A 27,125-nucleotide genomic window follows, 5' to 3' on the forward strand; every position below is an offset into this window, starting at 1 on the left:
TACCAAAAAGGTTGACTCTTTCTATGGATTAGTTTTGAATACACACTGAGGAATTGATGAAATCTTGTAGTCTACCAAAAAGGTTGACTCTTTCTGTGGCATTGTTATGATTACAATGAGAAGTAATGGATTAAATCTAGTAGTCTACCAAAAAGGTTGACTCTTTCTGTGGCATTGTTATGATTACATAAGAAGTAATGGATTAAATCTAGTGGTCTACCAAAAAGGTTGACTCTTTCTGTGGATTTGTTTTGATTACATGCTGTGGAATTGATGAAAGGTAGTAGTCTACCAAAAAGGTTGACTCTTTCTGTGGCATTGTTTTTATCACATATAAGAAGTAATTGATGCAATCTTATAGTCTACCAAAAAGGTTAACTCTTTCTGTGGCATTGTTTTGATTGCATACTGAGGAATTGATGAAATCTATTAGTCTACCAAAAAAGTTGACTCTTTCTGTCGTATTGTTTTATCATATATAAGAAGTAATTGATGAAATCTAGTAGTCTACGAAAAAGGTTGACCCTTCTGTGGATTTTTTTTTATTACACACTTAGGAATTGATAAAATATAGTAGTCTACGAAAAAGGTAGACTCTTTCTGTGGATTTGTTTTTATCAAATTCTGAGGAATTGATAAAATCTATGAGTCTACCGAATATGTGGACTTTGTCGATTCGTCTTCATTGCATTAATGAGGAATTACGTATTCGTTTCTAGTGGAGTGAATCTAAAAATTTAACTGTTTCCTTCAGATAGTAATAGAAATGTACTTTATGTCCCTACATAAAAATTCTTCATTAACATGTTTCATACAATGAAATCTTTTCTTATTCCTCCATAACCTTTCGTCCATTCCCCGCCATTGCTTTATTATTGTTTGTGTGGTTTCCCTGCATATTTTCACGTAGTTCTTCTATCATCCGTTTTGGCGCTGTCGTCGGGTATACCGGACGGTTGACTCTTTCTCCATTCGGAACGACTCCGTGGGAGAGGTGAAGAAAAGAGGCGCGTGGTTGCCACCGACTCGGCCGAAGCAACCAGTAGATGATTCATGATCTGCCAAGATACTATGCGTCACGATGCACAATATGTCAACTGCGCACGGTGTATGGTAGTATATGTGTGTTATTTCATCATTTCTGAGTCAGCACGCAAAACGGCGTGGATTTGGACGTTTGCATCGAGCCCCTGAGACAGTTTACATTCGAAGAGTTTTTTGGCCCCTTCGATTTTTGAAATGGCTGAGATTCGAGAACAGGTGCAGCGTCGATTCTCTGCTAGGTAAAAATTTAGTCGGAATCGGTTAATATGTTATATGCAGCTAATATAAAACACTCCTTAGAAATAACTTAAGTGTAAGGGTGCTATACGCAATTCGAACGTGGCATAATGTCGATCGCAGGCATTCCGCGCCCGGGCCGACCTTCCAGGTCCATAACTGATGAAAATGTGGAGAAAAACTCGTACCCTTGAGTACGAGGATAGGAGGCGTACTATTTACGAACTTGCTGAACAATCTGGTCTTTTTTGGAGTTCATTGCAACGAGTTTTAGCAGCAAATTAGTAAACGCGACGAATCGCGGCGAAATTCATCCACCGCTACTATACTTGCCGTGTCTTGCCGTGTTGCTACTTGCCGTGTCTTAATTTTTTGGTAAAAAAAATTACATGACAATGCTTCCCACTCACCCTACTCACCAGATCTCGCACCTTTTGATTTTTTTCTCCTGGAAGAGAATGGTGATGAAAGGGAAATGTTTTCGTTACAATACGGAGGTGAAAAATCGAAGCCGGCGCTGAAAGGCATCGGAAACGATGAGTACCAAAGTTGTTTCGCGCAGTGGAAAAAACATTTTATCCAATAAATTAGTGTTAATTTAAATTACTTTGAAGGTGACTAACGTTATAAACATAAAAAATTATATTTTCAATTTTTTTATTATTTCCCGTTTTTTTGGGCCTCCCCTCCCCGCACATTCTTCACATAAATTGCCATGAGAAAAGATTCCCCTTGACCGTGAATCGAACCACGAACCTGGCTTTCCGGGCCACCGCGCAAACTACTACGCTACGTAGGTTTTTTTAAATTCCCATGGCAATTTGCAGTGACCCGAAAATACAAAGGTCCTTGGTTCGATTCCCGGTCCAGGAGAATTTTTTTCTATTCGCAACCTATTTGGATTTCACCACCATTCACGCAGCAGGTATGAAATAAACCACATTAAATTCTTCCTTTGTGTTATGGGATTTTATATTCTGGTTTCCAGGCACAGAGCCAGCAAAATATTTCGGAGGGGAAGGGAGCTAAGTATAATACAACTCAACCACCCTCTTTAAATAGACAACTTTATTTAGATATTTATTTGAAAAATTTATTAAATATGCAGTGATAAACAAAATAAGTTTCCTTCAAAATGATCATACTCTAAATTATATTTTTCGTTAGCTGGCCATTCAAAAGAATTTTGGGAAAGCTGAACTAATTTCAGGGACGTCCTTGACTATGTTCTTGCCGATTTGGGAATCAGTAATTTGCTTAAAGAGGAATATTCTCTCCTGAATTAAAACCACAGAGATGTTGTATTTCTAGAAATTTTTCCAAGACCATATGTATGACTAGAAGAATTATACAAGATACACAAAATAGGAAAAATTCAGTGCAAAAAATGCAGTAACTGCATATGTGTTGTGTGCAGATGCCCAGCCATTACCATTTGAATCTGGGCAACTAGATTTAAATTGTTGTGATAATTCATTAATTAATGATAGGCTATAATATCTATATAAACATTAATAGGTTTTTTCGTATAATTATTAAACTAAGTACAAATGAAATATGAAAAGAATTAATTTAAAATTTCTCAGATGCCTCTCTCTTTTATTGGCAATATTATTATTTACCAATGGAATAAATTACCACTTATATTTCTAGTCAAATCAATATAATAAATTGTGATCTTGTTCTTCGAAAGTATTTTACCTCCTCTCTCACATTTGATGGTTGAGTATTTCTTATTATTGAGCATTTATAATACTGAAAATTAAATCACATGATAAAAAATTTTAATGGAAATTGATAAATTTTCCTGCCCTTGCAGAAGCACGAGCAGAGATTCTTGGGGGCCCAGACAAGCATGTGAAGAGTGGCAGCGCTTTGCGCCTAACATGCCTCCTCCGCCGCAGTACGGAGCCTCCAGTGTATGTCTTCTGGTACAGAGATGACCGCATGATCAACTACGATGCAAATTCAGGGGTGTTGGTTCGCCATGGACGCCACAGCAGTGACTTGGAGATTCGCTCAGCCAAACCTGCAGATTCTGGGAATTACTCATGTGTGCCATCAAATGCCAAGCCAGCTAGTATACATGTACATATACTGAATGGTAAGCCATATGGGTCAATTAATGACCATCCTTTGATAAAAATTAATTGTTATGATGTTAATTTAATCTTAGAGGTTTCTCTTTTTACAAGAGCGAATTCGCCATCAACAAATTGATTAGGTTAGCTGGAATTCAAAACCATATCTCTTGATTGCCATTTTACATATGCTATATATACTACCAATCCAATGGGTGTAGAATCCAAGGCACAGGTTTGAATACAAACAAAGACAAATGATATTTTCATGAGGAATTACACCCTTGGTATACATAAATAGCTTTTAATCTGTGCTCATGATTGTGTACAAAGTCACTTGTTACCTGCCAGGCATAAATGGTAACTGCTCCATCTTGGTGGCTAACCACAGTTGATTTTTAAATGGGACAGAACATATTTCCAGTATTTTCACTGAGCAACAGTAAAACTACTCAAAGTCACTTCACATTCTGAAAACAGTTGGTGTTAACTATAGTATTTTTTTAATATCAAAGTTACGAAAGAATGGCTGAATGAGAAGATATTTTATGAAATACTGGAAACTATAGTTGCAACATATCTTTCCGATCTCCATGTAATCGAAAAATAACCATGAATGCGGTCGTCTCCTGACAATTAAGCATACTAGCAAATTGTTTGGTAAAAAAATTTCTTTATTAAAGCATATCAAAGTCCAATAGAATTACAAAGATTATGGTACATCGCATACTCATGCACCTAAAAACAACCCAAATAGGTACTACTACCACTTACCTTTCCTGCTAAATACTTTTACTGGATTGCAATGTTTGATCTGTATGTACGATTGCAATGCTACTTCTAGGCATGAAATTTAGGGGCTTCAGCCCCCCCTTAAACTCTTTCCTTTGTGGCAATAACTCACAAGCAATCTTTTGAAGAGATCATTGGCACTATCTAAAGACTGACCAAATTATCCTCTGACACTCCATTTTCGGTATAGCTATTTTTCATTATGTCTGCCAATAACAAACTATGAATTAAGTTTCAGTATTGTGAAAATGATAAACATATAAATCTGAGAGGATTTTTCCTCCAATTTTCATTCATTTTCAAAAAAACTTTGAAACGTATCAAAACTATAGTAGTCTCATTAAATGATTTTTCAAAATTTAATTTTCATTAAACCGTACATGCATGGAACAAATCCCTGATATCAAATATGGTTAAGTGATCATTGGAATCGGGAATTGAAAAATATTGAAGTGTGTCAAAACTTGTTATAGAGTGTGATTGAGGTATATTTAATGATATACACTGTTTTCTGATTCGTGCAATTACATAACAACAAAATGTTGATGTAGGCAACCCACATACCACCTACGTTCCCACTGAACCAAATTTCTGGTTACATGCCTGGCCACTTCTACCTTCATCTCCCATTGCTTGGTCTCTATTTAATATTTTTTATTTTCCTTACTTCAGTCCTACCAAAGATTAATTCAAAATTTCTCTTATGTTCATGCATAGGTGAGAAGCCTGCAGCTATGCAGCATGGAAGCAAGGAGTCGGCAGCACCACCTGTGGCCAGTCAAACAGTGGTCTCATGGATCCCATTACTCTTGTTGACTCTGTTCCCCCCTGCGACAGTCTTCAATGTCACCCTAAGCAGACAAAAAAGGCATGGAAATCTGAGGCAATCTGTCAGCTGACCCCGAGAATCTGAGCACCAAGATGAGACACTATAATCGTATCAGAGGCAAAAGTAATCAAGGTCTAGATGACCTGAAATAATTGTCATGACTTAAAGACATGAGTTTGGTGCTGCTTTGGAAATGGATGGATCTTGACATGCATTAAACCCAAACTTGTTTCCTAATAAAAGCAATTTTTGCCTCCAACTTGAAAATGCCAAAACAAATAGCCCAGTCATTCATAATCTATGTCTATTTGTAACATGTCCTCAAGGGATTGCCAATTAGGTGCTATGTGATGCCCCCATGTATCACAAATTACTGAATGGTTCTTGAATTGAGGAAAATAGATTTGTTCCGGGAGGGTGATTTTCATGAATATAATTGTGCCTCAATGAAACAGACTTGGGCAAGTGAAAAAAAAATCCTGAATTTTTGTGGATAAAAAGCTGGTGTGCCATGGGCAATTGTGGTGATAATTCTCTTCCAGCAAGTGTTGTATCTTGAGATTAAAGAGTGCATGTTAGTGTTTGTGAGAGAGAGAAAGATTGGGTGAATTATTCTCAATCCTACATGAATGTGAGTGAAAACTAAGAAAAGTGTTGGTTTGACATGTGATATTGTGAAGAGTGCATTCGACGCAACAAAAGAACCTTGTTAACCTGTTATTTAACATTGCTGATTTGCTGTTTCACTGATTTTGAATAGAGTTGGATTGATTTTAAAAGAGTGAAGTTCTGAATACAATCATCATGTGGTGCAAAAACAATGCATGCATCTTCATCTCTTGTCTATACCACTCCATCCCAAAAGTTTTAGCAAATAGGCGCATCTGGTCTCGGATTACTGAACATAACTTTAGCATGCACTGAGAATGTGAGGGCTGGGTTTAAAGATGATTTTCAGTGCGTTGAATACATTTTCCTAAATTTGTGTTAGCATTTGCTACCATATGAAATCCATGTGAATTGTAATCAATAAATGAATGCTCATTTTTCCTATCTTGTTTCTTCAATAAATCAACCCATTCAATACAAGGTATATCCCATTACTACATTAATACTGAAGTACTGGTACCAGTTAAGGTAAGATAGCGTGGAGTTTTTTGTAACTTTGGGAGAGTGAGACTGCAAAGGTGCATGCAGAATTATCACGACCACTTCACCTTGGTTCCAAAACAACTTTGGTACCAACCAGCAATGGTTGTCAACCTTGTTGATTGACTGTGGGTATGGGCTGGAAAAACGAGAGAAATGCTTACAATTGAAGAAGTGGGATCTCAATAATGCAGGTTTGTTGCGCAAGAATGGTGGGATGGCAATTTGCCATTATAATAAATAACTTTATAAGCTCTATGGAAAGTTTTTCCCATAGAGGAGAAGAACGCAATGTATGAATAAAATAGGCACAGTGTCCAACTTATGTGATTGCCCAGGTAAAAATATTTCGTCTGTAACTAATCTGGATCTGGTCTGTAACTGGTCTGAAAGGCTAAATTTTGTTCTGTAACTGGTCTGTAACAGAACTGGACTGGTCTGGATTTCCGAGAGGCAAAGGAAAATGGTCTGTAACTAGTCTGGAATTCTGGTCTGTAACTGTGCTGTAATATTCGATGGTGTGTAACTGATCTGGATCAACTGTCTGTAACTGTACTGTAATTTTCGATGGTCTGCATCTAGTCTGGATCTATTCTGTAACTATGCTGAAATATTCTATGAGTTTCAACTGGTCTGGAACTATTCTGGAAAAATTCCAAGTGAGTCAACTGGTCTGGATTCTGATGTGACATGAGATCTGATATTTTATTCGGTCATCTGCAATTGCTCTTAAATTTATTTGTAACAGTGAAATGATTATAATGTATATCAGGCATTGATACTTAATGGAATTAGGAATCCTGGGCTATGGAGTGGTCAATTTTTAATGCCCATTAATTTTTTTTCAAGGAAGGTTAAAAAATTTTATATTTGTTATTTCATAGATGAATTTCACATGGGTTCAAAGGTACCCACTGCCCACAATCATGGCTTGTGGAGAGTTGCGTTATTTGGATATCCAAATATATGGCATTAGAAAGGGCTGCATCATAAATTGAGACTAATATCAGAAGTACTTATGATATTAGTCTCAATTTATGATGCAAACTTTAAGCATTTAAGCAAGCTTGGTAAGATAGTAAAAAATGAATATGCGAGGTAAAAATAAATATTACTTCTAAATGATTGCATAAGAAATGAAGGTTGAAATATCAAATAGGGTTTTAGAAAGTAGTAAGCAGTCAATAAAATAATTTGCAATGGTTTATTCTAATTCCAATGTATTTACCAATTTCAGGCAAAACGTTTTGCCCACAACTTCCACTGTAATAAAAATGAACTCCTCCATGGTGGGTAGACATAGGGTAAATGAAGGCTAGTACCCTCCATGGTGTGTAGTTAACCCTCCATCAACCCATGCTCTACATTCCAGGGAGGGTAAGGCAAGGGTAGCACTACCATGGAAGAAGGATTCTTCCATGGCACTATACCTTTCCTTAGATCTCCTTCACTCACCAAACCATGGAAGAATTCTTCCATGACCAAACATCTACACTTACATATGTTACATACTAACATACCTATCTTCTTTCAAAAAATTACATTGCATTTCTGTAGGGAAGGGGTGCAGTTAATGAGCTGATTGTAAGAAAAATTTAATATCTTCCAGCTATAGCTGGAAGTAGTATATGTACTATAGACTACAATAGTATAGCGCTTACGCACTTTATTTGGGCTAAGGAAGCATTAAATAATATACTAAAGTATCTATTTGCCCCCTCAAATGCAAATGGATCTCAATTCAGAACACCGTGTATAAAATGGTAATAAGGTGAACGTAGTGCATCATTTCAGTAACCCATTAAAATTAAAGCATTTGTTGAAGAGGAAAATATCTGAAAAGTCCCTCAGGTACCTTCGTGAAGGTACACCTCGCACCTATAAGAAGCAGGTGCACCTGCTCCAGAGAAATTTAGTTCTGTAAAAGAATGTAGTAACAGCGGTAAATACATATTTTGCGGATTAAAAACTTGAGTTACAATTTTTTCCCATTATATAACGTATTAAAAATCGTATTTTGAAACTTGCGCCAAAACAACCGACGGCCATCTTCTATACCACGTGACCCAACAGCCATTGGCACTGGAATGGAATGCTGGAATGTTTACACTCGTAGATACAGTAGTTTCCGACTTTGTGAATTAATCTGTGTCTTAAAACCGCATTTTACAAGTAACTGTATGTTTAAGAACGTATGGATGAGGAAAATATAACGTTTTTCAAAGTGAAAATTTCCATAAAGGAATCGAAAAAAATACTGTTTCATGCCAATTGCATACTATCACAATGAAATCAACGCCGGATAAAGTTTTTATTTACCGGTTTTGCGGAAAAAGTGGCTCCTTGCAGCACGTAGAGATTTAAAGAAGATGCCTTGGTCAGCATCAACCCATCTCTGCTGCGCTGACTATTTTAATGTAAGTACATGGAACATAATTTTACAATCGATAGTAAATCAACGAACTTTAGTATCAACAATTTTTAGGACTAATGCAATTAATGAACTACTTCTTTCAACCCAATAGTTATATAAGATTATTTATTACTACGTTCTCACTGTGGTTACAATTTAGGTTGATCTTTGGCTTAACTTGTATATTAAAAATACTATTCATTTAGATCGATTAAGTTGAAATATTTCAAATTACTGTTCTCGCGTTGGGAAACCACATTGTTATCAGTTTTTCATGGCATAAAAGTATTAAGTCTCACAATAAATTCATTCGTGCATGAAGGGTTTCTCTTGAAATTGAATAACCATGTTAGAGAATATATGGAACAATTTTAAGTTACCTTAAGTACTTATTACTTAACTGGTTATTAAATGTTACAATTCTCATTTTCCAGGATTGATGGCGATGGACACTAGACATTTTCCCTACTACAATACATGTTAACTGTGTTACTAGTACTAGAGAATGTTTTGAGTACATCAATAAATGTTAAATTGCCTGTATGGATTTATTTTATTGCATAGAAAATCATCCACCTCCATACGAATCCAAAATTTCCCGTTGCAGGGGATATGTTATTGATGGTTTGTCAAAAGTCATATGCTAACATGTTTTATCAACTTAGATGGGAGTTCACAGCTGAAATGCAGTTGTCATGTGTGAGTACAATGAATATCTTACGATCGGGTTGACATTTGTTAAATTCTGAATTCCATTTGCACTCATACTGGCATAATCTGGGGATACATTAACTCTGAGCTTTTGATTGTAGTAAGAATTACTTAACTTTCTTGCCCCTTACAGCTGAAGACATCCATAGAGATGTATCATCGCTTTTCAAAATTTACAATGTATTAAATTGATTATGTAAGAATGCAATTGTAACAATTGAAGATTACTGCTATCCAGTATGCCTTTATCTCAGTCATATTTGGCTGGCTGGGAAATACCTTCAGTATGCTTCTCAGATTTATTTGTTTAGGCTGTTCCCTTTTCCTTACTAGCTGAACTGAACCAGTCAGATCAATGAGATTGACTGATCTTTTAGTTATCCTGAGTCTCAGGCTAAGTAGTATAAACCAATTAGTCACTAGAACAGATTAGTTCCAGACCACATAGTCTCCCTGAGAACAGCCCAGTTCCAGAGCAATATACAGACCAGTTACAGACCAAGCTATACCTGGGTCCAGACCAGTTTACCCACCCGTTGTCCAGACCAGTTGCAGACCAAACTGGTCTGGAGCAATGTTTCAATTTCTTCCCAGTTCCAGACCAGCTACAGACCTTTAGCTCCACCCCTGTTCCAGACCTGTTCCAACTCAGTTACAGACCAAATATTTTTACCTGGGTGTAAATAAAAAAGATAAGATGTAGCATCAACAAATCAGTTCTGTTACAAAGTGCATAAAATCATATAAATTCATAGTACCTACATCACAGAGTATGGTATCAACTTCAAAATGAAATAATACAATTCACAAAATAAGTGGTATTTCCAATAGATAATTAATGATACATGTAAATTTGCAAAAGCTTTGACCACTTCAGAGTTATAATGTGATGGTATAACCTCTAGCAATGGTGTATTCAGGTATTTTTCTGGGGGGGCACAATTAAGGGGTGTGACAGGCAAACAGTCTTACCATATTAGGGATTTAAAAATACATGCAACAAATACTCTATGAAACACACTTAATTTTTAAAAAAGTCATTAATATATAAGTAAATACTAATAAATTTTTATTAAAATTTAAAGTATGGGTATTAATATTTGCTTTAAAAATCTCGTCTATTTTTTAAGCATCTGAGTGGGGCACATCAGACTTAATAAAATAAAAGTATCAAAAGATAAAAGAGAACCTGATGATTTTTAGAAAGAGTCAATTTGAAAAGATTATTTTAGAATTTTTTTTACCTCAATGCAGTTTCTAGGAATAAATTTACTAAATGGATTATAAAACCATTATACATCATTAAATTTTATAACTATAAAAATATTTACTTTTCATTGCATTTTTCTCATAAAATTCATATTTAACATTAACTTTTTTTATAGTTTTTAGAAGCAGAATAGCGTCAAAATCCACTTCCAGGAATTCAATTCCTTCAAATTCTCCGTGGAGGACCTTGATTTCCCCAGTAAGGCATAGGCTATGAGGAAAGAAATAATGCCTAATTACCTATAAATTTAAATATCCTGTTACATTCTCTGTGACTGAAATTTCGGCAAAAATTCTTTTTAATTTTATTTTAACCAAGCAATCTCTTGAGAATTTATGCTATTATGTACCTGGTTTCTACTCTTTTTCTTCAAAAAAATGACCTCTCATTATTATTTAATTTAAAATCCTGGTAAAATCTGTGATAATTTTCCACAATACATGTGTGAGAACTTCGTCAGTAACATAGTGAAAACCAAATAAGGCCTCTTAATTTTGTGAAAAAACTCTTAGCAATATCATCATGCAGCCAAAAGTTAATTTGTTACGCTGGAAATTACAGTAATTGCGGAGGGCCCCCAATCTCTCCAAACCACCCCTGTATAAAGGTAAGATGATAATTGTAGCTCAAACATTTTAACGTATAATGGTAGCTTTCATTAGGTATCGTCTTGGTTCCAGTTTAGGCCATTTCAGCAGTTGTTAATATGGTATGACAAGTTGATTATAATCAATAGGAGTACTTCAACATGTGGCAACGAATATGTCGGCAATATCTGCATACGCATATGGCAATCCCTTCAGCACCTTATTGATAAGCAGCCTAAGAGTTGTGCAGCATTTTGAAGGCCGAATGTCATGAAAGGGAACTAAACCCAAAGGGTGTAATGATTTCTGTTTTAAGAATATCAGCTGGAGTTTTTGCATGATACAGGGTTAATAAATAAAATGGAAAATTTGGATGAAAATAATAATTTTAATAAAGTATGCTAGTGTACAGAGCATTAAAGTTGCTTACAATTACAATAGTTTTTTTCATTCAATATATATTATTTCTACCACATTATTACATTTTTGAAAGGAATCTGTGCAATTAAAACAAAAAAATTTCTGTTTGTCAGTAATTGTAAGCTCTGTAAATTTAGCTCTGTAAGCACAATCCAGACTCATCCAGGCAGTAGTTGCATCTATCCTTGCAGGCACTCTTTTGAAGAACTCCCAACACTTCTTCAACTTTCGTCTTTTTTGTCTTCTGTTTTTGTCAAATAAATGGAGGAAATAAAAATATAGCCTTTGGTTTCAGATGACGATGGATGGGAGGACAGTTGTCACCCCAAATGAATTGGGGCTTTTGAAATTGCCAAAAGAGATTCTATGATATGAAGCCGAAAGTTGACAAAAGGAATCTCCCATGAATACAAAGAATTTCTGTTCAGTAAAAATAGGTTCAGTAAGTGGATTCCCAAATTTTAATAAAATTGGATGGATTTCTACTTAGTAAGACATCAATTGATTCAAATGTAGAATGCCATTCATATATTTAAAATTTTTAATTTTATTTCAGCAAAGCAATCTCATGAAATTTTACACTGGAACCATGTTTTTGTTCTTTTTTCAAAAAATAACTTCTCATTTTATATAAATTTGAAATTAAAATATTACAATCCTGTCAAATTTGTGATACTTACTCACAGCACCCATTTATTTGTGCTGTCCTTTTAAAACTAGAATGCCGGGAAATTGGCATACCCCGAAAATGCCAGGAGGGTGTCATTTTGACACCCATGTTCTTATACCCCTGTTATGTTGCAGATAATATTTTTCTTAGCCGCTAATGCTTAATAAACGCTGACCATAGTGTCTTTATTGTAATATTTGTGCGGTTCTTAAATATATTCAAAAAAATTATGTTTTTAAGGGATTTCCACTGAAGTAAAAAATATTATGCAAAAAATTCTGTTATCTTGGGCTGCAGCATCTTTTTTTGCACCTCGTTCTCGTCTTCAAATGTGGAAATTTGCTTTTAAAGATGAAAATTTTAAAATAATATAATAAATTACGGCCATTTAACTACAACATTGTATGGAAAAAAAAACAAAAAATATCAAATATTTTTTGTACAGACTTCCAAAAAGCTTTATCTAAATTGCAGATTGTTTACATTTCTGGCACTTTCACACTGTTTACGCTATACATACTGACTTTTTACACAGCTTACAAAAAGCTAACATTTCTGTTTTTATTGCATTTTATCTTTACTTGACAGTTTCTATAGTCTGTTTTGGTTCAGTTGCGGGCGGTTTCTTAGATCAGTCAAGCATCGGTCTAGCGTTGCGTTAACCTTCCCCGTGAACGAGCCAAGTCTACGCTACGGACTTAGACCTAAAAACACTTTTTTCGGTTAATAACACAAATAGCCAACAACTGAATGCGTATAATTTTTATTTCATCAATATTTTCTCATTTAATTTATAATAAATCAAATATGATTAAAACGATACAGCCGCTCTTTATTTATAAATGTTGCAACTAAACTATAAGTTCATTGAATGTTAGGCGGTACGAAGTTCGCCGGGTCAGCTAGTATTCATATATTTCTTGAAACAATCGCTTTATAATCGACGACACTCCGTAAATTTCTTCTATACCAGCGCGACTCTCCTTCGGTTAATAGACATCGCCACAAACGAATAATTGGTTATATGCTTGATACAAAAATACCGCCAACGACAAGACTTCACTTGCAATAACGTGCAATCGACAGCGCTAGACGTGTAGACACAACAGAGAATCCAAGTGGAGTCGAAACTCACATTCGATTGAATATAAATCGATCGACTACGAGTTAACTCGTGTGTGTAATCCTCGCTTAAGGGTCAATGCTTGGTCAAACCCTGGAAGAAGGAGGAGGAAATAGGAAGGGTTTTAGAAGAGGCAGTATTCAATTTAACAGAGAAGGTTCTATCTGCGGTGAAGGATTTGATTATCTTTTGTAAGTAGAAGGGGATGGGAAAGGAGGAAATTTTCAGGATAAGGCCCAAGGTCCAAACCCTGTCGAACGCTGCTTCTAAATCCAGGAAAACTGCCTGGGTGACGAATCTGGCGTTGAAGCCGGTGGCTATCTTCTCAGTCAGTCGCAGGATCTGGTGCGTGGTGGACGTTTTTGCTTGGAATCTGGTTCAGTTACAATCCATGTAGTTCTGCCCACTGAAGTCAGAAGTAGCAGAGCCTTGCCTGGACCTCGGCCATTGAATAAATTTCAAAAATATGAAGGCTCTTTGCCGTATCAACTACCATTAAGATCAAATTATAAGGGTAGTGATAAATATTAACATAGAAAAAAAGAACATAAATGGATACAAAGACTTACAGTAAAGCAATATATGGAAAAGCAAAATCAATCACTACATTCAAAAACAACAGATCAAGAGAGAACCAATCAGGGCCCACTTGAACAGCAGTCAAGGGTATAAACACCATATATATATACAATGTTTTGGAAAATATGAAATGCACGTGGCACGTAATATAAATAGTTCAAGTCAATATCGATAAACACAGAGACACACAAAAGAAACACTCACATTGAATAAATAAACTCGAAGCTATCGAAGCACTTCAGGCTTCTTCCTCAGCTGAAGTATGAATGGTGAGGAAAGGAGAGGGTTGGAAAAGGGAAAAGAGGGGTAAGGGGAGAGGTGTATGGAGAGGGGAGTTAGGAATAGAAGTTAGGATGCGACGTTCAGACCGGGAAAGCTATTGGCTTGAAAGTGCCAAATGCAAGCCAATTCGAGGGTGTGGAGGTTGAGGGCGGAGTCGGTGGGAGGGAGGGAGGCAATAATGGATACTTTGTAGCATTGATTGAAAATGGAATCATGTGAAAGACAATGTGTAGGAACTGGTAGAGAGGAGTGGGGGGACGATGGACAACAGGAGGCGCGATGATTGTTAATTCTGAGATTGAGAGGGGTAGTGCATCGGCCAATATAGAAAGCAGGGCAGAAATTACAATGAAGAAGCTAAATGATGTTGGTGGAAGTACAAGTAGTGGAGGGGAAAATCGGTAGGCATTTAAGCTTGGGGAGAAAAGTGGCAGGGGGTGGAGAGAATATCTTGCAGGTTTTACACCTGGGACGATTGCAAGGTGAGGGTGTGGAGATAGTGACTGACTGCGACTTTTGGAGAGGGCGGGTGGCTTTAAATATGGTGTTCAAGAGTTTTTCGGGGTAGCCGCGGTGAAGAAGAGAGGTGTGGAGTTTGGAGAGGAATTTTTGAAGGTCTTCGGGGTTATTACAGATTCTGTGTCCCCGGACAGAGAGGGAATAAGGGATGGAACGTTTGGTGTGTGGTGGATGGCAACTGCTGTAGTGAAGGTATTGTTGTTTGTTAGTAGCTTTGATGTGAACCGATGTTTTGAATTTGTTATTATCTAAAAGGTGTATGTCCACATCTAAGAAGTTGATATTGGTTTTGGAGATGGAAGAGGTGAAAGAGACTGAGGCAGAAGCGTTAAGTGAAGAAACAAAGGTATTGAGAGAGTCGATGTCATGAGGCCAGAGAATGAAAATGTCATCAATGTATCTGAGCCAAAGAAGAGGTTTTAGAGGGTAATTGGTGAGGAAATTTTCTTCAAACAGGCCAAGGAAAAGATTTGCATAAGAAGGGCTAAACCTACTTCCCATGGCGCAGCCGGATATTTGCAGATAGTAGTTATTGTTAAAAGAGAAGGCATTGTGGGTGAGAATGAAATGGGAAAGATCAAGAAGAAAGTCAGTGCTAGGGTTTTGAGGAGTGGGTCGTAATGAAAGATAGTGGCGGAGAGCAGCGAGTCCCTCAGAATGAGGGATTGAAGTGTAAAGTGAGGTTACATCAATAGTGGCCATGATAATGGGCTGATTGGGGGGGAGGGAAATGGAATTGAGTTTAGAAAGGAAGTCATGAGAATCTTTGATGTATGATGGAAGGGACTGAACGAAGGGTTGGAGATAGAAATCAACGAAGGCCGAGATGCGCTCCGTAGGAGAGTTTCGAGAGGAAACTATGGGGCGGCCTGGGTTATTAGCTTTGTTCATGCCCACTTGCTTTAGCCACATCCTCTCCCTCCCAACATAGTAGGAACCAAGTATAGATGACTTTCTGCACCTAAAAGTTGTCATAGCTATCTGAGAATCAAATTACTTTATTTATGTCTTATTTCCTTAGTAAGATATTAGTAAGTAATATTTCCTGCAAGTGCAAATTGGAAAACGTTTTCCATGCTATGAGTTGCATGAGGCACCCATCCCTTACCCTGGCCACTGGACTACACCCTCTAACCCTATCATAGCACAAATCCACGGTCAACTTATTGCCTTACCAGTGCTTTTTTCAACCAAACATTGTATTTGATTTTCAATAATTTACTCTTCTAAAAGAATTATTAGCATTTTTTTGAGCATTGTGGAATTTGAAATGGATTTCAAACATTAATAACAACAAAGTTAGTAAATAAAAGGTTATAAGGCTATAAGCCCGGAAGTCTGTTATTTTTAACAATAAAATTTTGTTTGAAAAAAGCACAGAACAAAATGAAGAATTCATTTCAAAGTATTAAAAAATTGTAGTATGCAACAAAATGTATCACTGAAAAAACTATTGACAGTATAAACACTTTGCAATGGATTCCTGAAATGAGGATCATCATAAATGACAGGGAGGGTAAGGCTTTATTGCATGGGGAGTGGCCCTAAGGACTTGCTTAGCTGGCCAGGCCTGATAGCATCAGATAATTGCTACCTCAGCGGTCACTTCTTTTCACTCGCATCAGCCAGAGCTGACGTCCGCTTCTTTGCGTTGAAAAATCCACGACAGCTATACCCAACGTCAGGTGGTACATGTTTGAAAATTGCCATCGGCTCCGCCCAACGTCTGGCACGAAATGGTAGTCTGCTTTTGGGTAATACATTAGATTATGACAACTTGTACAAAATAATCAATACCCATATTATCATGAATCTCACCACAAAAGTAGAAGATAATACACCAAATTAGTTAATAGAATTTTTAAACCATGGTGAATTGATAAAGAAATGATAAAGTATGTGAAAGATACATGCAGAACACAACAAAAACAAAAAGAGTCAGAGAAAATTCATTTTATTTCAATATGTGGATAACAATGGTATAAATACACTTAACAACTGAATAAATCCAATAAATTGAAACATTATTATAAGCAAAAAGCATTTTATTTTACATATGATACAGGAATTAAGACACCTCTCTTTCATGCTACTGCAAAATTCCTTTCAAAATGAATTCAGTTGCTTTCAGAATTCAGATTTTAATGTCGTTAAACGACTATCAAATAAAATCTCTATGAAATATCATCTTTCTTGGTCAATTGGTCAATCTGAAAAAAGAAAAACAAAACTATGAATTCAAAGTTAAACCAAAATTCAATGATGCATACCTAATTTTTAATTGTAAAATTATTCACCTAGTCTCACGGCTGAGCTTTAAGCCACCAGACAATTTGTTTTCCTCTTAATACTTAACCTCCTTTCTTTAATATGAAATATTTTCTTAAGAGCTCGTCATAAAAAATCACACCATTATCAAGACATATTTTGGTAAAATCATAGGTGTCTTAAATACCTAGCGTCCTAGCGAAGCACAATAAAGACACTAGTGCCTTCGATAGGGCAGAAGGCCATAAAAAGTCCTCTCTTCAAATGATATTCAGTGGGGGGGTCAGTTCAACAAGTGCTTATAATCCCCAGAAAATAAGTCGCTATATTGGCAGTCCTTATATCTGAAGCTGAAGGATAATGTCTCTCAATTCTCTAAATCACTGTTATTTACCGCTTTTATTTCATATCCGTACTATTTCACAGAGAAATAAGATTGCATTGACCTAAACTTGAATACTAAACATAATTTTGCTAATGAAATAATGCAAAAAAATTATTGGTGCTCGTTTCCAAAAATCACGCTTATATGGCTGTCTCTCACCAAGTTTAGTGACGTGTGCATGAATCTGGGATTGTTAAAATGCATCAGATTGCTGCACCACAGTTCAAATCAGTATTCTAGTGCATAGCATGGCACAGGATCTTGCTATATCCATACGTGCCTTTTGACTGAACACTATCAATCCCTCGTTTTATGGTGATTCTCACTCTATTCTGTACTCACTAAAAGAAGCTTCCACATTAAGTTTTATTTACGCTAATCATGTTTCAAACATTCACAAATTGAAGCCAGAGGGAAAGAATCGTATATCAATCAGGATTTAAACCTTCGAATATTGAATACCTTCAGTGCTTTAGCTTCCCTTACCTGTGTCTTGTACATTTCCTTCACATCCTCCAAGTCAAGCCGGAGTTCCTCAGTCTCCTCCACTTTTTCACCATACATCTAAGGTAAAAAGATAAATGCATTAAACAATGCATATTTTTGTAGCTTGAGTTATTTGCCAAGTCTGCTTCTCGAGCACTAGTTAACAAAATATGGTGGAGCTACACAGGGCATCTTTGGTATCATGTAGCCTTTGGGAGTATTGGACAGTATGTGTGTAATTCCCATTCAAGCCATTTCTTATCTTTCACTTCCACATCAAACTAGCATCAATCCCGCACAAATGAGTTCAGCTGAATCACACCTTACATTTTTAATCCTTAGTATTCTCAGATTTCGCTAAATATGTATGAGGAAATTATATTTCTACTCACTAAATATAATCTATTGTTTATTAATCCTTTCAACATTGTATAGTTTGTAATTTTCATGGCAGTTGATACACTCAAATATATTTTATACCCTTCAATACTTTTAACAACAAATTCTGAATTTGGAAACTATATGCCCTACAGATAGCAATAGTAAAATTTATTCATGGATAGAATAATTTTTTTTGAAAAATAGACGGGACCAGAACTCCAGAGGAAAAAACAACCTTAAATAAGGAAGAAAATATTGAATCTGGACCTCGAATACTGCTTGAGATTCAAGATTTTTTCATATCCTCACTCAATATTGCTTGACTTGAAAATCCCTGCTCGGGAACCCCGGTATAAGAAGATTCTTCTTCTATTTTGGGATTCATTGATAGCTGACACTTCATGCTGGTTGGAATTTCAAATGATACTACAAAGTTTTGAGATCAATATATAAACCTTAATAAACCCAGAAACTCAAGTTGAGTTTGAGTAGAAAATTGCAAAGGTGTCTACCATATCTTGATAGATTTTCCTCTCGAGTTTTAGGGTTCATATATAAGATAAATATGTATTTGGATTTTAGAGAGCCTACTCAATTTTTTTTTCTAATGCTCTCAAATTGTAATAAATTTCAAATCCAGATTCAGATTTCCATTTTTACATAATAGCATTCTTAGGAAGGACATATAACTGTGATACAATCAACCAGATCTGGCTGAGCAATTCCATTGTGTCTTGTTGTTCCATTGTCCCTTAGGGCAGCAATTTCCAGAATTGGGACCTCCCACTACAGTTGTACCTACTTGTCACCATTTATCTTATGTGCATATTGTGCAAGGAAGTTGCTGAGGTTGGTTGCCAACAATTGTGAAAGCAAGTTTTTTTTCTTGGGAACTAGAATATATTCCCGTTTAGATAATGTTAATGCTATCATTATACCATTTTATAATATGTACTATCTTGTACCGATTTATTTTTAAATTATTATTTTCCAAAAGTCATTACCAAGAAACAAGGTAATCTCACACAACAACATGAGATAAATGAGAATACACAGTAAAATTTTCCAAAATTGAATCCTCAAAATAAGGGGAAGAACATTGCTTTAGGGGAGAGACTTCAGAGGGGAGAAACATGGAACACATACAAGCACAGAAACTTGCAGAAGATGAAACTCGGACACTCACCTGCAAAAGAGCATCATATTTTGTTTGGAGGTCGGATAACTTTCCAGAGTCCCCTTTGGCTGTATTTAGTGCTGATTCCAATTCTAATACTTTGGCTGTGAGGGAAGATACTTCCGTTGTCAGAGCACTCCTTTCATTCTCTCCTCGGCTTAGTTCCCATTGAAGCTGTTGCACTTCACCTGAGGAAAGGGTAAAAGTTAAAGGACGCTACATTTCAACAGTAGAGATGAGCAAAGACCATTTTTTTACTCAAGCCAAGGTGATCATAGATCATATCCCCATGCATTTTTTCCATGATTTTTCTTGGTTTTCTAAGGGGAGTTTCATTGACACTGAATGGAATTATTCCAATATTTTTTCATTCAAAACAAATGATTTTGATTGGCTACAATGTGATCAGAATTTGTAGCGTTTGAAAGTTTTCACTCTGGTGACTCACCACCAGGTTCATAACATCATTGGAATGAAAGAACCATTTTTAATAATTCTTGGATAGGAATAATCAGAATGGTTCTTTTTTTTATTATTAGCTAAAGGCTCTCTTTTTCAATCCTTCCTACCTTGTTTGTTTTTTTTTTTTAGTTTAAAAATTGCTTAAAATCAGGGATGGTCGGATGGATACGTCAGATCTAATATCCACCATATGCACTTCACCTGGTAATGAAATCAGATCAAAATTCGCCGAAGAAATTGAATCTGTATTCGAAATATACAATAAAAGCTTCAGTGAATACATTAGAGTGGTCCTTATTTTTTGAGGCTTTCAAATTTCTTTTGGGATGCCCCCCAGTTTTGCCCCATTTGGTGAGAAAATAAATCCCAAAAATTATTTTTGTGATTGGATACCGGAAAAAGTGCTGCATCGCACTTAAAAGTTTTGAAATTTTGGTATTTTTGGGTGTTTTTCAAACATAATTGAAAATGATGCCATTCTCAGATTATTCTATCACTTTTCTGTTTTTACAATGACTCGTTAGACATTTGTAGCGTATCACCTCAAATATCTTTCATTTCTGCAATTTGGTTCCCAGTATATCGCATCAAGAGTGAGTGCCAGCCACCCCAGGCAGACATTTTGAGTGTACACAGGTTGCATACTAAGGTGGGCAGGAAAAAACTCATTGTTTATTTTGAAGTTGCAATTGCGTGGAAAATTTGGTAATTATAAAAGAAAACATATCAAAATCGGTTGACATCATCCAGTCGCACATGGACCCTAAATTTTGATAAAATATGAAAAAAAACTTAATTTTTGCGATTATTTATTTTTTTAATTTTTTAATTAATGTTTTTGCAATGTGAAAGTTTGTAATTCAGATATATCGGATCTAAATATCCACAGGCTTGCACTTCAACCAATAATGAAATCTTTCTGAAATGAAAAAAAATTTGCCTTCAAATATAGCCTTACAACATTGTTTTAATTTAGCATCGAGGTCAGTTGATATCTATCAGTCGTGCATAGGGCCTAAAATTTGCCAAAATTTCACATTTTAACAAGTTATTTTTTTCTTCTTTATGAGACTTTTCTTTACTATTGATAGTTTCCTGCCACTGCTAACCAGCTATGTTCACTACACACTCGGCACAGAAACAAAGAATGCCTGAAACTCCTGATATTGGATTTTGAGAGAATCTAATTAAACCCAAAACAATTTTGCTACATCATCGCTATATGATTTATACATATCATTGTGCAAAAATGGAAATTTTTGCGCAATTAAGTTAAATTTTCATCATTCCTCATCTTATTATCGCAAGTGCAAAGTTGGTGCCTCAACTTAACCAACACAATAATCTAATATTAAAAATGTACCATTTATAATAATTTTTGTGATACAAATTTTTACAATGTTTTGTAATAAAAAGTTTTATAATTTTTGTAACACAAATTGGAGAAGACCAAATTATCCATAGAAAATATCCTCATAATAAAGTCATTGGCCATTTACCAAGCAAGCAATAACAAAATAAGAAATTTCCATTCATAATCAAACAGGATTAGCTTTACTTTACATAATATTAATTTAAAATAAGAGCAAACCATAACGCACTGAAATAAATTCGAAAGACACTGGGACTTAACTGGAATAAGCACAGTATCAATAAATCTTAGCCATTGAATAAAGTTAGTATAAATTAATTTAAATGGTGATAAAATGTTTCTTCTTACCATCTCTGAGCTTTAACTGTGACTGAAGACTTTCAATAAGGGAGGAAGATGAGGTTGTCATAGCTGCATTCATTATTCCAGCATGACCCTCAAATACACTGTTCATGGATCTTCCATCATGGAATCCATCTTCTTGAAACTGAAATGACAATTAAACAATGAAGTGGAACCATGAAATTTCACAAATTTTCTATTAAGCTAATTATAGATGCTATGTTTTTGATGTTTAACACCATAGTAAATGTAAATTTGCCATTTGAATAAATATTTCCTAATATTAGGAAAATGCAACAAATTTTTATGCAAAAATTACATTTTAAATTTACAAAGTTTAATGGTTACCAGCTGTCACTATGATATTTTATCCAAAATTTCACCTTTTTTAAACAACTCACGGTATTTCAAAGTTTTATTTTGTTACTACATATGTTAGAGGTCTTAATCCCGCACGGTGACAAAAGTTTTGCTTACTAATGGAGTGAAATAAATAATTATTATATATGTGACCCCTTCAAAATCTGTGCATGCATGTGACCATAATACCTGTGTGTCTTTTTAGATAGTATATTTGGCAGCATGAAAAATTTTTTGAGTTTTCTTATCTGCCATAATATGCATTACACAGTTAATTCTTACCAATGGCAACCATGTGGAACTGGTAATAGACTCGTCAAGTGATGCATGACCAAAACTTAAGGCAGGTGATGATCTAGGACTAGGTGGTGATCCCTTGTGATGATGGGGGATCTGATTCTGCTGAGATGATGTTTGCTCATTCTGCTTTTGCTGAAGATGCTCCCGAAGTTGATCCTACAAGGACAAATTTATTCAGAACAATTAATAGCACAAAATATGACAGGAAGACTTTGCACAAGAGCAGAATAACTACTTCTCTCATTAGCATGTAATTATTTAGATAAATAAGAGAGATGAATGTTCAGTTACTCCATACATATATACTTGGGGATAAATAAAATATGTATAGATAAAAAGGTCTCTCTTGACTGGCAACGTTTAAAAATTTCATTTCTCCAACAGCTATAAACAGAAATTTTTGTCCTGCATATGGATAATAATAGTGTTTCCTTGTGTACAACTTGTTTTTTTGTCAGGAGATATTTACTATCTAAATAAACAATCCATTTTCAGGAGTTCCACTTTGAGCATTGACTATTATGTGAAAGCAGATTAACTGCACTTCTACTTAATAGTGGCTGCAGGTTGAAGTAGAGGGGCTTAGCTTTAAGCTGTCATTATAAGAGTCGCTGCCAATGACACTCTCCTAGAACACCTAGGGATAAACCCATTCCATGCATGCTAAATGCAAATGCGATTCTCATAACTACATACTGAAATGTATGAGTTTTGTAATCTCTGTAATTAATCAAAAACCTTGAGACCATGCATCCTCTAGAGATAACAGCTGACTGCACTCAGCAGCCACAACCTTGAAAGCGCCACAGTATGCTTCTCCTTAACAATCTCGGATCTTTTTTTATAGCTTACAAAGAATTTTTATATTCATTAATAAATATTAAAATAATTTTCTTTGGCAGTACTGTACAATTAAAATTCTGGACACTCCTAGTCACGCCAATCTCTCTGAAGCAGATGTAGGAAGACCAAGTATGTCTAGATAATATATTTTGATGCAAGTATTTAATATACTCTACATATTTAATCATGTAAGGAATACTAAATCAGATCACTATTGGATCGTTAACATTTTCATTTTCCACAAAATGCTGATTTTTCAAGATGGCAACAAACCTAACTCATTACATAATAGATGCTTGACCCTTTACAGATGGTGGAGTTCTCTCCTTAGCATGACTGCTGGACTAAGCCCCAAGAGACTCTTCTGTCCCCTCCGTACAGAGCATTGTTGCAGGATTTCTTTTAGGAAGGGTCTTGCGGATAATCACACACTCTCAGCACCAACCTTTTTCAACCCTTCCTAGCGGGGACTCCACATTATCTCCGACTCCGAGGGTACTTGGGCTCCCTCCTTTTCAGGTTTATAACCCTAACAGCAGCATTGGTTAGCAGTAAACTCATGCTTTGTTTATATGAATTAGCTATATTGGTAATTGTTGCTTGCATGTAAATTGCAGACTTCGAATTGAATTTCTCGTTTTATTCTGAGAATTGTCAAATTTTGAATGAAACCATCAATATTAATGGATTTAATGCATCAACAATTTTCATGTTGATGTTTATTAGCTAATATTTATGGTAGAATTTCTTTAAAAAGTTGTCAATGCTGCTCAGAAGACAAAGAATTCAATTCTTACTTTATATTTTCTGACAAAGGAACAAATATTAATTTTGCTAACTGACTGAATGAAAAATTGTATGACCACCATATGGTTTGGGCTGACAATGAGAGAGAAGGAGAGAGTGAGAGAACATGCATCCCTTGGACACCGGGACTTGAACAGTGGTCCCTTACCACAAACCTAGGTACCTGCTTCCAGATTTTGAGAGTACATCCTAAGTCAAACGGTGTTGGGTCCAAAAGTAAGACTTCATGAACCTGCGACCGTTATAAAAGGAGAGCAAGGAAAGGTATATTTTCAGCATTCATTTGCCTATGTAAAAAAATCTCCGATGAAAATTTTCAGCTTTTGTTTCCCGGGTCACGAAACATCCCCATATTTTCATTGCTAGTAGTTAGAGGGTTAATAGATAGTTCATGACATATATGATTTTTTGAACATGTATGCATGTCACTTAATGCTGCCACTGACAAGGTGCTCATGTCAAAAATTAGAGTATCAGAATTCAATGAAACATGGAGGACTTGGGAGTCCATTAGATGCTGTCCATGAATATCTCTCATATGAGGTCTTAAAACCAAGAGTTTCAACCGAAAAGGTATTTTTAAATAATGTTAAAAATTTTCAGTTCCGTGTGCTTCTTACAATCATTTTTATACCAAAATGAGCTGCACATGATCGGCTCAAGAATTGGGCTGAGAGAGTGAGAGAACATGCGTCCCTTGGAAAAGACTTGAACAGACAACTGTCCCCCCTTGGACAGTGTTCCTCCGGGAAGAAAATCGTACACACAGTATAAATATCCAACCCCAAGAAAGAGTGAGGCTTTTTCTTGGTAGTTCCCGCTTTGGGATCTTGGTGCCGCATCAGCCCTCGACCCCAATCCTGCTCCTCTCCATTGCCTCCAGTCAGCCAGTAAGCTTCCAATCCTTCATTCCCATTCCCTCTTGATCCCCAAATTTTTTTCTCTCATCTCTATCCTTATGACGCAGAGTGGGTTAAGATTTTTTTTTGTAAATTAAAAAGGCTTATTAAGATATTAGTACGCAGCAGAAGAGAAAAAGTCAAGACTAACATTAAAATATGGAAAAAAAACTGGAAGTGGTGGATGAATTCTGTTATTTAGGAAGCAGAATAACTAGCCATGGGAAAAGCAAAAAAGAATTTATCAGTAGAAGAGCCCAGGCAAAGAGAGCATTCCACCAAAAGAGAGACCTACTTGCAGCGGCAAACTTAAATATGGAAGTAAATTAACAATTAATAAAACCTACACTAGGAGCATGCTTCTCTACGGAAGTGACACATTGACAATGACAGCCATGGAGAAATCAAGGATAGAGGCCTTTGAAATCTGGTGCTATAGAAGAATGATTAAGATCAAATGGATCGACCAAGTTAGATACGAGGAAGTCCTAAGAGGAGTAGGAGAGAAGAGAAGCCTCATGAAAACCTTAAAAAGAAGACGTAACAACCTTATCGGCCACATCTTGAGGCATGATGGCCTAATGAAGACAGTCGTTGAGGGACAAGTAGATGGCAAGAACTGAAAAGGAAGACCTCAAACAAAATATATGGAACAGGTAAAGAAGGATGTGAAAGAGAAGATATACATAAGTGTAAAAAGTAGGGATGAGTCGATTCTAGAGATGTGCGAATAGTATCCGCGAATACTCGAATACCTCGAATAATAGAAAGTATTCGATATTCGAGATCTCGAATAGTTATGCCAAAGGTACCGTCTCGAATACCTCGAATACTATGAATTTCGCGTCATACACTATCGCTCGCACGTCGTTGGTAGTTGACTCGGAAAAATGAGAACTCTAGTCGTCTAGTGCATGCAGCGCCGTTTTAAGCAAGCTGACGAAATACATCAAATTCACGGGTTCGAGCGGTGAAAAGAGTTCGACGTGGGGAACCGAAATTGATCGGATGAAAAAAATCCGAAAATCCCAGGTGTCCCCTATCAGGAGAACCTCAGATCCGTGGGATAGCAACATTGGCGCATTTCCCACGATCCGCTATCCCCATCCATTCAGCGTTCGCCCCACCCCCTCAAACGATTTCCTCTTCCCCGAAAACAAAAAAAAAGGTCCCGGCTCGTGCAGGGATCGTATTACGAAGACCTCAGCTTTGAAAAAAATATCAAGTTACCGGAAAATAATAGAATCGTGTTTCACCCTTCCCTCTTTCTCCCCACTGACCATTTTCCCGCATCCATCTTTTGATAAAATGAGAGGAGGTGTTTGCCGTGTGTCCTTTGTGGCTAATAATGACAGGCACTTATTTTGAATCTTCCCCAGGAGATGAAACTACCATAGGGAGGAACTCACAATGTCAGTGCCGTGGGATAGTGACATTGGCGCATTTCCCACGATCTGCTATTCCCCTCCATTCAGCATTCGCCTCACCCACTCTTGACGATTTCCTCTTCTCCGAAATCAAAATAAAGATCCCAGCTCGCGCAGGGATTGTATTACAAAAACCTTAGCTTCAAAAAATATCAAGTTACGCGAGAAAAATAAAAACGTGTCTCGCACCCACCCCCTTTTCTCACCCACTGACCTTTTTCTACCTACCTGCTTCGAATTTCCCCCTTTCTCGAGGTCAACTGCTGCATGAGTCATCTACTAGCCCGAAAGGTGTCTAACAATGACTTTCGGCAATTGTTATTACACCTTTATTGGATTGAAATATTAGTAATGTGCGCGTAATTAAAAAAAGAATAAGACCAAACACGACATATTTCTGACTTTATTTAAGCATTTTGCGCAGGAAAATAAATACCGGGAAGAAGAAGATATACGACGGAGGCGTAATGCTCAAATAGGGTGGTTTCCTATTATTTTTTATTGCCTAAATCGAAATATTAATACTCCTGAAGTACGTATTTAACGCTTTTAGAGTTTTATAAGACGATATCTATTTTTCGCGATTAAATTAAAAGTGAAAATTTTCAAGCGCGCGAAAACGCGACGGGTAAGTATGAATGCCGGGAAAAACTCCGCGTGACGTCGTTCTGGTTCCCGCTGCCGCAAGTGAGGTGACCTTGGGGCGAGACTCTGAGCGCTATTACGACGCAGGATGCTAGCAAGTAGCCGAGTACCATGCTAGCTGGTAGCGCTTGGCTTAAATAAGGATTATTAATACCTTATCAAACAGACTGTGTGATTATTAAGACATGTCTCCCTGAGCTCTGTGCCTCATGCATGCATTGGTAACCTCAGACGATGTAAAACTCTGATCCTCTCGTGTAAAAAC

General features: G+C 36.3%; 2 protein-coding genes and 1 long non-coding RNA gene across 3 annotated transcripts in view; 2 read left to right on the plus strand and 1 right to left on the minus strand.

Annotated features, from left to right (window-relative positions):
- Positions 1 to 6,032, plus strand: part of LOC124165818 — a 108,939-nt gene extending 102,907 nt beyond the window's left edge. Inside the window, exons 6-7 of the mRNA XM_046543343.1 lie at positions 3,101 to 3,385; positions 4,872 to 6,032. Coding sequence (XP_046399299.1) covers positions 3,101 to 3,385; positions 4,872 to 5,053 — 467 coding nt within the window. The 3' untranslated portion in view covers positions 5,054 to 6,032. The remainder of the gene's footprint in view (positions 1 to 3,100; positions 3,386 to 4,871) is intronic.
- A 1,792-nt stretch (positions 6,033 to 7,824) lies between these two features.
- LOC124165535 lies at positions 7,825 to 9,088 on the plus strand. Its single transcript, XR_006866249.1, has 2 exons — positions 7,825 to 8,549; positions 8,980 to 9,088. It is a non-coding gene; the product is annotated as an uncharacterized LOC124165535 (long non-coding RNA).
- Positions 9,089 to 16,644: 7,556 nt separating this feature from the next.
- LOC124165129 (TATA element modulatory factor) overlaps positions 16,645 to 27,125 on the minus strand; it is a 36,979-nt gene continuing 26,498 nt past the window's right edge. Inside the window, exons 16-20 of the mRNA XM_046542436.1 lie at positions 22,222 to 22,395; positions 21,586 to 21,724; positions 19,413 to 19,591; positions 17,846 to 17,923; positions 16,645 to 16,916 (exon numbers count right to left, since the gene is read on the minus strand). Coding sequence (XP_046398392.1) covers positions 16,881 to 16,916; positions 17,846 to 17,923; positions 19,413 to 19,591; positions 21,586 to 21,724; positions 22,222 to 22,395 — 606 coding nt within the window. The 3' untranslated portion in view covers positions 16,645 to 16,880. The remainder of the gene's footprint in view (positions 16,917 to 17,845; positions 17,924 to 19,412; positions 19,592 to 21,585; positions 21,725 to 22,221; positions 22,396 to 27,125) is intronic.

The sequence above is a fragment of the Ischnura elegans genome, chromosome 9, assembly GCF_921293095.1.
Source record: "Ischnura elegans chromosome 9, ioIscEleg1.1, whole genome shotgun sequence".
Classification (NCBI taxonomy): domain Eukaryota; kingdom Metazoa; phylum Arthropoda; class Insecta; order Odonata; family Coenagrionidae; genus Ischnura; species Ischnura elegans.